Source organism: Phasianus colchicus, chromosome Z (assembly GCF_987193195.1).
Source record: "Phasianus colchicus chromosome Z, bPhaCol1.hap1.1, whole genome shotgun sequence".
Lineage (NCBI taxonomy): Eukaryota > Metazoa > Chordata > Aves > Galliformes > Phasianidae > Phasianus > Phasianus colchicus.
The window spans coordinates 25,236,561-25,251,121 of NC_143476.1; the positions used below are offsets into that span (position 1 = coordinate 25,236,561).

General features: G+C 40.3%; 1 protein-coding gene across 1 annotated transcript; it reads left to right on the forward strand.

Moving 5' to 3' along the window:
* Nucleotides 1-1,223: 1,223 nt before the first annotated feature.
* On the forward strand, nucleotides 1,224-14,341 carry TMEM38B (transmembrane protein 38B). The gene is made up of 6 exons (XM_031607747.2): nucleotides 1,224-1,449; nucleotides 5,180-5,336; nucleotides 9,311-9,495; nucleotides 10,551-10,638; nucleotides 11,806-11,923; nucleotides 12,955-14,341. The coding sequence occupies exons 1-6, from the start codon at nucleotides 1,344-1,346 to the stop codon at nucleotides 13,162-13,164; spliced, it is 864 nt and encodes a 287-aa protein (XP_031463607.1). The 5' UTR covers nucleotides 1,224-1,343; the 3' UTR covers nucleotides 13,165-14,341.
* The last annotated feature ends 220 nt before the right edge of the window (nucleotides 14,342-14,561 follow it).

Below are 14,561 nucleotides of genomic sequence, written 5' to 3' on the forward strand. Positions count from 1 at the left end.
GGTGCAGAGAAATGCCATGAAGATCACCAGAGGGCTGGAGCACCTCCTCTGCAAAGAGGGAGCTGAGCTTGTTTAGCCTGGAGAAAAGAAGCTTCAAGGAGACCTCACTGTGGCCTCCCAGTATTTAGAAGGGGATTATAAAAAGGAGGGGAATCAACTTTTTAGAAGGGTAGACAGTGATACGACAAGGGGGAATGGTTTTAAGCTCAAGGAAGGGTTACATTGGATGTCAGGGGGAAGTTCTTTACTATGAGAGAGGTGAGATGCTGGAACAGGCTGTCCAGAGAGGTTGTGGATGCTCCATCTCTGGAGGTGTCCAAGGCCAGGCTGGATGGGGCCCTGGGCAGCCTGGTCTAGTACCAGATCTGGAAGTTGGCAGCCCCTCCAGTGGCAGGAAGGTTGGAACTTGATGATCTTAGGGGTCTCTTCCAACCCAAGCCATTCTATGATACTATGAATACAGCAGAATACTCATCAGCCCATTGTAGAATTTCTTATAAACACAATATTCCTTTTATCATCTCACCCACAAGAAATAAGGGGAGACCTCCTAGTTTAAAAAAAAAAAAAAAACCAAAAAACCAAAAAACCAATGTTTTACTAATACACAAAGCATAACTAGCTTATAAACTAATGCCATCTTATCACACTGACAGCAGAACCCCCAGCAGAGGATGCCATGTGTACGCGAGGACCCGAGTAATGCAGGCGGCTGCTGCCAGAGGTGAAAAGACGTGCTGGCACTTCAGAGCAGCCGGGTTTATTTAGGCGAAGGGCAGGCACGGCAGCGCGCACGCCTGCGGTGTAATCAACCACCGCACGTGTCGCTGGCCCACGTTTTCTTTCGCGTTTCTTTCTGTCACCCAATCTTCGTTGCGGTCGTTGCCGGTTCATTTGGCTCCCGTTGATCCCACGCAAGACCGAACGGCTCCCACCTGCCGGTAACGAGGCCGGTGCCGCTCCGTGGCACGCAGCAGTACTGCAAGGAGCAGAACCGGTACGGCACTTCCACTGCTTGCGGGCAGAACAGCCTGCCAGAAATCCTCCGCTGCTGCACGGCAACGCGTCAGCACTCAGCGGGAGACAGAGCGGTGCCGACCTGCCTTCCGCCAGAGCTACCGACATATCGCCACCCACCAGCTGTGGAAAGCGATATGCTGCTCTAGCAAATAACCGGTTTTCATGTCTGCACTCAAGCACAGAAAGAAACCGACAGCAAACAAAGTTCAGTCGCAAAGCAGCGAGCTCACGGACGCACGCGCCCTCCCCCGTCCCGGCGCACCGCCGCCCCGCCCTCCGACGGCTCCCGGCGAGGGCCACGCTTCCCCCAAGCGCCCGCCGCCATGGAGCTGGGGCAGGTGCCGCTGCTCTTCTCCCGCCTGCCCATGTTCCCCTTCTTCGACCTGGCGCACTACATGGCCTCCGTCATGGCGCTGAAGGAGCAGCGGGGTGAGCGGCGCGGGTCCGCGGGGAGCGGGGCGGGTGGCGCCGTGCCCCTGCGCGGGAGAGGCGTCCCACGGCGGTCTGCGCGGCGCGCGTCGGGGCGACGCTTCAGCCCCCGCTTGCTCTTTTCCAGCGCGTCGCTTCACACTGTCACTGGTATCCCCACACCCCCCTTCTCCTTGTCCTGAGCGTAGAGAGCGCCTTGTGTTAGCGTAGCCACCTGTGGAGTGACTTCGGGTTGAGAGCCGTGCAGGAAACGGAGCTGGCGTTGTGGATTGTGGAGCTGGCCGGGAGCCGCAGGGCTCTGTTTGCTTTCTGAGAGCTGATTCTTTGGTCGCTTGTGAAGCGTGTCAAGGTGAATGTTTGCTTCCTGCTGAGTAAGTGCACTTAGCAGGCTGCGGAGGCCAACGTCAAGTGCTGGCATCTTCACCACGGCTTGTCACTACAGCTGAAGTTGTTTCTGGGTGCTGACACGCAACACTTCATTTCTGCAACTTAAAGAGGAGCTTTCTATCTAAAGGTGGTTAAAAAGCACTGCCCTTAGACTTTCTTTTGGACTGAACACGCATGGGAGGAGCTGAGTGATAGGAGTTGCTTTGCAATGCTCATGCCGAATGTAGTGTAGCTTCAGTGGGACATCACCTCAGGACAGCAAAAGCAATGGTTTGTGCTTTTTTAAAATTTAATTTTCAACCTGGTAGCTGTAAAGTTCAGAACTTCTGAGTATTCCCACATACTCAGAATTAGTAACAGTAATTACAGTGACTGCATGCTGGTCCGTCGCTTGCTTGCAAACAGTTTGAATATTATAGCACAGAATGATTAAGGTTGGAAAAGACCTCCAAGATGTTCACGTCCAACCACCAGCCCATCCCACCATGCCCATCAGCCACAGTCCTCAGTGCCACATCCACACGGTTCTTAAACACCTCCAGGGATGGTGACTCCACCACCTCCCTGGGCAGCCTGTGCCACTGCAGCGCTGCTCTGTGTGTTCTCAGAAACTCAGTCATTCTCTTTTACACGTGGATAATTGGGTAGTGATTAAGTGTCTGTTGGCAGAGGAAACATGTAGTCCTGTCACAGCCGAGTTTGGTTTATCTCAGTTGGCATTTCATTAAATTACTAACTGCTAAACACCAGATTAGGTGTATTTTTATGATGGATGTGCACATACTAACTGGGAATTTTCCCAGTCCTTCTAGCTAGATTTTCTCGCTCTCTTGTGAGTACTGATGAACTATAGCAGAGACAACCAGTATGTTGCTTTGTGCATCAATTAAGCTAAGATTTCTTGCTCAGCACATTTGGGGTTGCTTAACTAACTGCTTGTAAGTCCAGATGGTGAGTTTGGGGTCATATTTTCTTGGAGGAGGTGGAAGGAAAGGGGAGCAGAAGAAAACAGAAATTGAGGGTTGTGGATATGCAGCATTTAGAAGGAACGTGCTAGTTTTGGTCTTGAAAGTCTTCTGATACAGGATCCAAGTTATCTGAGGAGAGCTAATGCTTTTGGCATCCTTTTTCTAGCTTAAATCTGGCTTTAGCTTAATTCACAGTATGTACAGTTCAATTGGAATGCTGGGAAAACTCTTCTAGAAGTGCTTCTGGTTTGATCTTTAGATGTATTCGTGGTATGCCTGTTTAGAACACGTTAGGAAGCTTAAAGCAGATCTTAACCTACTTACAGAATAAGCTGGCAAAGCTTTTTATTAATATCATCTAGAAATAATATTTAAAACTGCATTGAATGATAATCTTTGTATTTTGAAACCTTATCTTTGCTTTCTAGAATACAACATTTGGCTTTTTGGCAGATAATATCCTGCATGGTTGTATGATGCCTCATTAGTTTTTCATGGTGCGCCAGAGGACAAAAATAAATGACTCCTTGTTTAAAAAACATGTGACCTACTTAAAACTCCATTTATTTTCTGAAAGTTACATCCCATTTGTAATTTAGGTGCTAATATAGGCTTTAAATTGGGATAAACTTTTTTATTTTTTACGTGTATGATATATTAACTAAGAAAATTCTCCTACTGACCATCAGTGAAATCCTATTTTTTCAGGAAGAAACAGCACCTGGAGTGGTTTCCTTCCCTTCAGTCACTAATCTTGCCTAACACCTGGTGAGGTGAAGGAGGCTTTCTTTTCATTAGCTCTCATCTGTGCTGTGTCTGGGGAGGGAGGAGCACAGTTCAATATTTTCCAGGAGGTCACAAGTAAGATGTTAAGATGATTACTTCTCCACTAATGCCAGGTGAGAAGCATCGTGCTAATGAAGGAGAGGTTGGTGAGGCCCACCTGATGGTGGATGAAATGTAAGATTTCTTCTGCACCTGGTCTGGAGGATAGAAATTCTTGTGTGCGGAACCTCCTGTGATAATATGAGTACCAGTCTTGCTCCAAAAAACAGTGCAGATTACATTTGGTGTTACATCAGGCCAGGAGTTAAAGTAGTGCATAATGCAACTGTTGATATATATTTACTAGCAGCATCATGCCCTTGTAGCATGTGATCCCCAGTGATTCGTGATTTATGGTGGCTGCTGCCATCATCCAGGTTTTCTTGTTACTCTGTAAAATTTGGGATGCTTCTTCTATACATGATCTCCTTCTGCTGTAATACTGCACTAACACTTAAAACTGGAGCAGCCTTGTTAATAGTCTTGTCTAAAGTGAGTTATAGTGAGAGTGCTGTATTCTCTCTGACACATTTACGCATCCCACTTTTGATAAGAACCTTCTTTTCCCGTAGAATTCTTGTAAAATGATTCTGCTGAATCATTAACCAAACGCTACATTTCATTTTGGGGCGGACACTAGTTTTCATCTTTGCTTTTGTGACCTTTAGCATTTGGACTATAAAAAATGCACTTAATTTAGGCAAACGGAGCCCTACGTCTTTATAAAGGGGAAGATTTGAAAGTGGCGAACTCCTGAAGTGAAAGGAAATAATCAAAACAACGATTTCAAGATATTTTTGGCTTTGATAAAGTGTTTTTTCCCCTTAGAAGTGGTTAAAGTTTCCTTTTTTCTTTAGTCCAGCATAATCTTCTGCTATTGAAAACTCTTCTGGTATGGTTGAATTGCAATTTAAAAAACAATTTTTAAGATTTTAAAGATGAAACAGTGAAGCCTTTAATAACACGTGAAGCTTAAATTTATTGTATGTCTTTGGGCAAACATTTTTACCTGTTCAGAACTGCAGGCGAAACAATATTTGCTCAATTGCTTTGGGTTGTGCTTTTATTTTACCCAGTGAATGCTGTTAGGAGGGTGTTAAGAGGAAAAAACTTGAATTCGTAATCACTAAAAAGCAGAAATGGAAGTTGTAAAACAATCTTCAGACAGTAGCTGTATTAGTACCAGTCCTGTTCAGTCAGCGGAACAGTTACATATTCTTCATAAAAATTCAAAAGCAACTTTACAACAAACCCTCTCAGACCATACTTTGAAAGCTGTTACTGGTAGCCAAATAGTTAGGCTGAACCAACCCACAAAAGATGCTGAGAGAACACTGTCATTTTTTCACTTCTATTTAGATAGTGTACACTTAATATCATAGGAAGTTTAGCAAAGACTTCTCCTCTGAAGGCCTGCAGATCTGTGTAGGGTTTTTCATGACCTAAAGGAACAGTGCAAGACTGTGTGACTTAAAAAATACTGTCTTTTAAAATGTAACATGATTCTCAAATGTGTGCTTCTGTTTCCATATCTTTTCTCTTTGCTTTAGGAGCTGTGGAAGTGTCAATCCGCAGTCCAGTTGCTTGCTGGTTTAGTGCTATGCTTTGCTGCTTTGGTGGATCTGTTTTGTCTTCCTTGATGCTTGGAGAACCTCCAGTAGCATTTTTGGCAAAGACCACAAATATTCTACTGGCATCTTCAGTCTGGTAAGCAGCCACAATTGAGTCACATGAGTATTATTTATTCTGAGGAGGCTGTACTTTGACTGTAAATAGTAAGATTATATCATCAAGCTTAACTTGAAATATCATGAATTTAGATGGTCTCTCTTCATCAGAGAAGTCACTGCAGCAAAATAGCTGGTTAAGAACCCTTTCTGTAGAAGTGAAATGTTCATAAAAAAGCAATTCTTACAAAGTGCTTTATAATGAAATGCTCGGTCACTACATTTTCCTTATATTTTTATGGTATCCCTTGTCAAACAGATTATCCAGAGTAAAATAGACTTCAGTTATTGCTTTTCTGGATACACAGAAGTCATAAATGCCATCTGGGATTTTCAGTGGTAGCTTCTGAAGTCCAGAACGCGGTTGAAATAAAGTTCTTGAACTTTTTTTCACCTGGGGAGTTAAGACATGGATGTTGTTTCTTCTCTTCCAGTGTCTTCTTTCTGACATTTTTTTTCTGTCTTTTGCCCTTTCCCATATTGCTTTCCTAAATGGATGGGGTTATAGTGAAAGCCAATAGAGAGCTGAATGGGAAGTCAGGTATGTGAACGTGGCAGCAATTTGGCCTGTTTTGGAGTTCGTAAATAGTGCTGGAGTTATTTTCATGTGAAGGTAGCCTTGCAGTGGAAGTCAGTTGTTTGAAAGATCAGTTTGTTGCTTTGATCTTGAAAGGAATCCTCCAACTTAACAAAATTTGTGAGCAGCAGTGGATTCCTGTTTTACAGGAGTATTGGCTGCTTGAAATCCTTCCTTGTTGCCTATTAAGTTTTACAACTGCAAACCGCAGAAATGAAAATAAGTGTTTACATCTACATGAGTGTATCTGTTAGTCTTCTGGTTTGCAGTGGAAGATGCAGACAAATTTAAGCAAATCACTGGGATGAATAACCTACAATTAAATGTGTATTGATAAAATATTTACAGAATCGGCTTCTGGTTTATATTAGACTGTTCTAACAAATAATACTTGAGTTAGGAGGTGTCTTATTTCCAGGTGGGACAAAATCGTTTTTTTCAGAGTGCCTGGTATGGTGCTGTGTCTCGGTTCTAGGAGAAAAGCAATGTTGATAATACACCAAGGGTTGTAGTTGCTGCTAAGCAGTGTTGTACAGAGCCAAGACCCTTCACAACAAAGGGACCAAAGAGGTGGGTTGTCCCAACTCCTCCAGCAAGCTCTGTGGCTGCTCCCACTGTTACGACGGACCCTGTGGCTGCTCCAACTCCTGTGACAGGTCCTGCAGTTGCTCTGACTCTCTTGTGAACAGACTCTGCAGTTACTGTAGACCTTTTTATAGGCCCTGCAGGTGTTGTGACCCTCACAACCAGCCCTGTGGTCACTCCAGTCCCCGTGAAAAGCCCCATGTTGGGTGCCAAATGAGCTGTTGTGGTTTAACCTTCCAGGTGGCTCAGCACCACATAGTTGTTTACTCAATCCCTTCCTTACCAGTGAGATGGGGGAAAGGCTAGAGAAAAACAAAATAGAACCTGTGGGTTGAGGTAAAACGGTTTACTAAGATAGAGAAAAGGAAAAGATTAATAATTATAACAAAAAAAAAGTATGTATGTGTATATGAATATATACAACAGGTGATGCAGAAGCAATTGCTTACCATCTCCTTACTGATACCCAGCTAGACCCTGAACAGGGGAAGAGAGAGAGATGAACTCCCAGGGCCTTCAAAATTCTTACAACTTGATGTCATATAGTATGGAATATCCCTTTGGTCAGTTTAAGTCAGCTGTCCTGATTCAGTTCCCTCCAAACTCCTTGGGGCCTTCAGTGTCAATGGCCTTGTTCTGTACAACACTGCTTAGTAGCATCTATAAACATCAGTGTGTTATTAACATTATTTTTTTCCTTGAACCAAAACATAGCATCATACCATACTCTCTAGAAAAAAATTCTGTCACAGCTGAAACTTAGACAGGACAGGAAGAGGGAACGTAACTTTCAGTTTAATGTGGACAAATGTGACTTGCTGTGCTGAAATAAAATGAGGTTTTAATAAGAACCTATGAATGTTATGAAACTTCTTAAGCTTTTAGTTTTGAGTTCTCTCTTCATTAGTACAATAACTTTAATTCTCGATCTCAAGTCACATGAAGCAAAATTCCCCAGATCACGCATAAAACTGGAAAATGAAAGGGGTTCTGCTGTGCTCAAGAAATGCTCCTAAATAGTCTGTAGGACAGCGACATCTACTGTTAGCAAGCTTTACTAACAGAAGTTAGAGGCAGAAATGTGGTGGACTAGCATTGCAATTTGAATTCAATCCAGTTATCTGTGCTTTGATGTCATAAACACTCGTTTTGCAATTGTAAATTAATTCTGACTTGTGTTGTGTATTGATTACATGACTTAAATGGCTATTTGCAGTAGCCACCAAAATGCATGCTCTATACACATCTATGACATACCAGCTGAAGCTTGGTTGCTGCAAAGGCAATTGAATTTGCAATAGGAGATAAAGGAAGAAATTTAAGCAGTTCAAAACAATGTTAGAACTAATAGTGCAGGAGCAATACTTAGCTATTAATGTAAATTCCAATAGCTTCCATGTATTTGAGAAAAAGGCTATTACATGCTTCAGTCTGGGAGGTCTTGAAGAGAAAAAGCTTCATATGTTTTCAGTGATAGCTCAAGATACTTAGTAAATTGCAGCAAAAAAAAAAGTGCATAACTAGGATAGGACTTCAGCTAAGTTCTGCCTTCCTGTGGAGGAAGCATCATGGCATTCTGCTGCTAAGGATAGGCATTATTTCTGGAAAAACACCCAAGTGTTCTCATATTTTCTAATGTCAGACCAAGAAACATGACTGAATCTTCCTGGCTCTGGTGTGTGATAGTTGTTTTGATAGAGTGAACTAGGGAAAGAGATGCATCTCTACCTTGCTGCCTGAGAAAACTGGGAAAAGATACAGCCTTTGTACTTCTTGGTAGATTAGATTGAGCTCAGAAGCCTAAACCAAGAGGCAGGTATTTCTTTCAGAAAAAAATGAAGACGTAAACTTCCTGTCTCATACAGGTTGTCTCTGCTTTCACTTCATTATTGCTGCTTTATTCCTATTACGAGATAATATAGATGCTTAAGCTTTTTTTTTTTTTTTAACTTTTATTCTGAGGAGTCCTTGAGTGTCTGTTTAAGGACTGAGATTTGGTTATGATTGAGGAGATAAAGTAAAACATCACATAATCTAAACACAAGTTACTGTCAACTTAGGATTTCATTGTTAGATATCTTTATTTTATTCTGAAAACAACCTGATTTTAAAAAAACATTAAAGTATACCTTCAGTTGTTTTGTTAACACTTTGAAGAAAGAAATGTACTTGTAACTGGAAAGCTGGAAAAATTAATATCAGTGGTTACTAAGATGTGAAATGGGTTTGAAAATAGCTGTGCATTTTGTCTGGCGTGATACTAACTAGTGGAAGGCATTCTTGCTGCAATTATGTAATTCCATACACCTTTTGGGGGAAAGCATATTGTCAGCACATAATTTATCACCCTGTCTTACTTCTGGTGGTAAAAAAAAACAAACAAAAACACAAAAACAAAGTCAGACAGCAATTTAATAATTTGAATAATCTAAATGTGGTATGTAAACTACAGAACCATTGCTGAAAGAAGTTTCAGGAGCCTGCCTTGATGATTCATGTGGGTTCCTTCCAACTTGGAATATTCTGTAAAAATTTAAAGCTCCTTCTGATTGCTTTCAGGAGTTCTCAGCTGGGACAGTGCGGCAACAACAATGATAGTAATGTTTCATGATTTGGTAGAAGAGCTCAAACATGCTCAAAAGCATTTCAGATTCGCTCTGTATCTGCAGTATATGAAACTAAGCTATGAATAGTGTATCAAGTTTTGCTAGTCACGTTCAAGAAATATCTAGTGAATTTGTTAGCAGAAATATTTGAACACTGGTAACAGGTTTTCTCAATATGATTTTCAGGTATCTTATGTTTTATTGCCCACAAGACAAATTCTACCAGTGCTTTGCGTTTCTGCCTCTTCGGCTTCTGGTTGCAGGAATGAAAGAAGTGACTAGGACTTGGAAAATAGTGGCTGGCGTTACGCATGCAGACAGTCATTTTGAAGATGCCTGGCTTGTCATGGTAGCTGTGGGCTGGGCCAGAGGTAACATGCATAACATCTTCTTCTGATGAGTTATGATATTTTGGAGTGGTATTTAAATGCCTAGCCCTTCAGCATAACTCTAGCACCGTTCCTTGCTATGATGAATATGATAGTCCTAATACAGCATGTTATCCCCCCAAGGGAGAAGTCTGTGTGGCAGCATTTCTGCCTGGATAAGGGTGACACGGAATGACTTTGAGGGAAGTTCATCTTATCCTTTCAGAAGGTCTTGTGAGGAGTTCTAGGATGGGCAGTTGGTGGCAATAAAGAAGTAGATCTTCCACGTAGCTTCACTGCTGTCACTAACCTTTCCAAAAACGTGTCCTCCAAAATGTTTTCCTTACACGTGGCTGAAGAAGAGAGCTTGTCTTCTTAGCTTTTTTATTGCTAACATGAGCTTATTTTAAACAGCGGAATTACCCTTCTAGCCTGCATGCTGTCTGGAATCTACCTTCCAAACAGCTATATTTATAGTGACAAAGTAAGAACCGCTTCAGGTTGTAGTGCTGCAGATCTTGAATCTATTTGCTTAATGCTGCTGGGCTTTGGGAAACAACATGGGTTCATATGAAGATCTATCGTATAACTTTTTCAGTTGATGATACAGATCAGTCTTACCGGCCAGAATTTTTAATACGTGGTTATGTTTTGCCTCTTTGTAATATAAAACACACATCCATCTTCTCTTGTGGAGGATCCTCCTATTTTGTACTCTCATTCTCTGTACTTAGTTGCTAACATGAACAATGGAATAGTATAAGCTTCTGTAGCGATTTACTTTATCAATTTAGGCACTTGTTTGCAATGATCAGTGTGTCATTTCAGATTGCCACGTAAAGATGAGCCTGGCGTTCTTCCTAAGTAGCTGAAGCTCTGAAGTTTCCTATTGGTCACTCAAGTCGTGCACATATAAAAGATTGGATTAATCTCTTTAAGTCTGAGCTTTGGGTGCCACATTTGGCGCCTGGTTTAACAAGTTTTGCTGGAGCAACAGTAGGCTGTGCAGCAGTGGTAGTGTGCCAGTGAAGGCTTACTGTTAATCTTTGGAATTTCAGGAGCTGGTAGCGGCTTAATCTCCAACTTTGAGCAGTTGGTGAGAGGAGTGTGGAAACCTGAAACCAATGAACTACTGAAGATGTCCTAGTAAGTTTTTTAAAAACAAATGCAATATGTTAACTGCTGTTTTAATAACTTCCTCTGTTGACACTCACTTTACATTTAAAAATACAAGAAAAAAAAAGAAATCGAAACCCAAACAGAAATGTTTATAATAGATGGTTGGTATTTATCTTGTGAAAGATTGGTTGTTGATCTTGTGTAATTTTAGCAATCTTTTGGTCATTTGGGATTTGCAGCACAAGTATACCAAATGGGAAAAAGTCAATAAAAATTATGGCTAAACAATGGTTGAAAATTGTTGGAAAACATTATGGAGGAACATGGCCTTCAATCCAAAATGGAAAGTACCACAAATACATGAGTAAAGTCTGTGGTTTTAGCGCACATTCTGAACATCACCAATATGGCTTCTTTTGAACACTCTTACCTTCTCTGCCAGCACTTTTTCCACTAAAGATTCTGATTGTTTGAGAAGGTGCGAACTGTTTATTTATTATAGCAAAAATATAGCATGACTTCATTTAACAGAAAGTTCTCATGTTTTCTGACTGCATACATGTCAGCTGAAGTACCATCATGAGGAAGCTAGATGGAAGATGTAAATCTTTCCATGTTGCAAGTCAACACAGCTATGTTGACAAAACTTGGTAACAAAGGCCTAATTCAAGCCAACTGTCAGCTGGTCATAACTGTAGAACTGGTGGAGTGTCACAGTGGAATGAGACTTGAACAAGGTCATTCTTTGACACCTTTGGCAACTGCTTGGAATAACTAACTCCTCTAGTATAGGGGAGGAATGTGTTTTTAAGTCAAGTCTGAATAATGCAAGATTTGTAATTATCTGTTCAGTAAAATACATATTGAGAGAAGAGGAAGAGGATCAAGTTGGTATGTAGAATCATAGAAGCATTAGGATGTATTTTAATTTGAGTATTTGTCAAGTAGAAATTTGTTGGCTGTACGAATCAGTGTTGAACTTGATGCTTGTCTATAATGCAGCAAGCATAATAATATATGAAGTGAAAATCATAGTTTAATAACACTGTGTTTTTTTACCTTGTCACTGCAAGTATTTGTCCGTTTTATTCAGAAATAATTGTTGTGCATGCTGAGAATATTTGTTTTCCAGGCCATGAAATTTTTCAGAGTAGAGTAGGAAAGAGAAATTAACATTGTTTGTTTAATTTTCAGTCCTGTGAAGGTAACTTTGATAGGAGCAGTTCTCTTCACTCTGCAGCACAGCCAGTACTTGCCAATTGCAAGACACAACCTTATGTTTCTATACACCATCTTTCTTGTAGTTTCCAAGGTAAGAATCTGAAGGTGTTGCAGATAACTGATTTAAAAAGTACCTTTTTTCAGTCCTCAAATATTATGCTACAAGTTATAAAGCTTGCTTCTAGGAGTGGTGGATGGCTTCTGCTGAAGTCTTAAAGCTGTTTAGTCTTGCTTATATGAACAGAAGACCTATTCTAATACTGTTCAGCATATGGGGTGGGGTGGAATCATGAATTTTGGCCTCCAGCAGTTGGCATGGTAGACTTTTATGACCATGAACTCAAACAAAATTGATGTTTGTGGAAAGAAACTCTCCTCTGCCTTTTGCTAGCTGCTGAATGGTTGCCTTGTATGTGCAGTCATCTATGGCTTTGCAAAAGAAACTAAATAGGTTTTTGTCTGTGTATGCATGTCACATATTATTACAATGCTGTAAAAATAATGCAGTTAGTACATTAAAGGTAAATAATGGTATTTTCTTACATAGCATCACTTAATTTCGGTCCTTTACTCATTTAGTCTTGTTCATTTCTAGGATGATACTTGTCTTCAGGATTATTAGCTAGTAAGAAATGTGTAGCCTGTGTGTTAGCAAAGTCTAGCAATTTAAAGAGCTTCAGAGCTGCTGTTGAATAGACTAGAGAGCAAAATGTTTGCTGTCAGTCTCACTTTTGTGAAGTAATAGGCAAGTTCAGTTCTCAAGAAGTTCCTTTAGGGAGGCAAGACTTCAAACTAATGCTCACAACTCTTCACCTAAAGAAATAAAGGCCTTGTTGTATGACACCAAAAAAGGCTTACTCTTAGGATGATTTTAGTAAATCTGTAGAATTTTTTTTGTGCGCATTGCTTGTATGTAGCTATCTAAAAAGTGTAGGTCAGAAAGGGAAGTATTTGCTGATGATTTCAAGCTATAGTGAGCATGTTTCTGTTCTTGATGGCATGGACTCTCGGTGCTCAGTTTGTAAGTTAGAAGTCCCATACACTGGTTTAGCACTGAACTTTTTTTCAACTACTGTGAGGTTATTAAAACTTACAGTGCAACTTGACTGTTGTTCCTCATAGGTAACAATGATGTTGACAAGATCTACAGCTTCTCCATTTGCTCCCATTGAGGCTGCATTAAGCCACATGTTCTTTGGCTCGCAAAAACCACCATCCAAAGTGAAGGGTGAAGGTGCTTCATCTTCCAATGGCTCTTCAGTCTGTGACCAGTCATCCTCGGAGCAGCCCCGTGATGGTGTTAAGAAGAGACAGGCAAAGAAAACAGAATAAGTAGCTTACAATACATGATAACCTGTGAAGATGTTTATATTTTAGATGAGGCTGATTGAATTATTATTTTTTTTTAATGAAATGTATGTGAGATGAAATTAAGGCTGTATAATATGGTGTTGTTTGCCTTCAGAATGTGTATTGTATGCTTTTGGAATATATTCAGATGTCTAAGTGCACATGTTGGATTTCTAAGTCTAAAAGTTCACATTTTTATAGTGCTTTTAAGTTCGTTAATTTTTGTATTTATTAATAGCTTTAAATTCTTAGATGCTAAAATAACTTCCAAAATGTGACAGTTACCTTTGCTGTTTTTTCTGGTATATCACTTGATTCACTTCTCTTTTTTCTTCTTGATTCTCACGTTTCATTTGGATACACAGACTTGTGCTGCCAAGTGTTCACAGCACAGTGTTCCAATTAGGAAAGCCTGATTAAGGCTTAATCATACTGCACTGTAAAACTATGAAAATGTACCACATTAATGCCTTTAATTACAAAAATAATGGAGTTACTGTTTTAATTCCTACTACACTGGTCTAGACTTCCATCATTTACTTAAGTCAATATTTTTTGCATTGTTTGTATTTTTCAAAATAAGAATTATCTGGCACTTTTAAAAATCTTTACAGTTAGGAAGTAGAAGCACTTCAGTATTGTGAGCTTACTTTGAGGTTTTTTGTAAGCATTGAATATTTAGCTATCTTTTGTATTATATGTGCGATTTTTTTATGTTGTTTCTAGCGCCTTTCAATTTGGGATGAGACATCTCTGCCTGCACTTTTATTGAGGCACAATAATTTTTGCTTCTTTTCAAAGTCAAACATTCAAACTGTTTTTAAAAAAAGAATACTGGATGGTACATATGCCTTGTTTAATCATAAGTTATGCCCTGTTATACATGCTGTTGATACACACAAATACTATTTTCTAGAAGTTACCTCTGGTGCTACTGAGTTACTACCAAAAGCACTGAAAGTATATACTAATGTTTGTTGCTATTTGCTGCATCCTGCTCGTTGCATCTTTTTGCAGACAGTATGGAACAGTTGTCTTACACACTTCAGAACCAAGGTCTCACAGGTGTTGCATTTTGTAAGATTCTAATATTTTCACAGAAGTCTTCAATTTGATGTGCCATTTTTAGTACACATTAAATGACTTTTACAGAATGAGACTCTTTGTCTTTGGAGAGTGCTGATTTGAAGAGAATTTTTGAATAAAAGGACAGTGGTTAATCTTTGTGCAGGAATGCCAAGGAGAATGTGGAAGAAGATGTGATTTGAAAAGGCAAAGTTCTAGTTCCAGGTACATATCTAAATTTAGAAAAAGCCGTCGCCAGTGCTGTACTTAAAAAAGAACCCAAGAAATTTCTTATGCCTGTCAAGCTACATTTC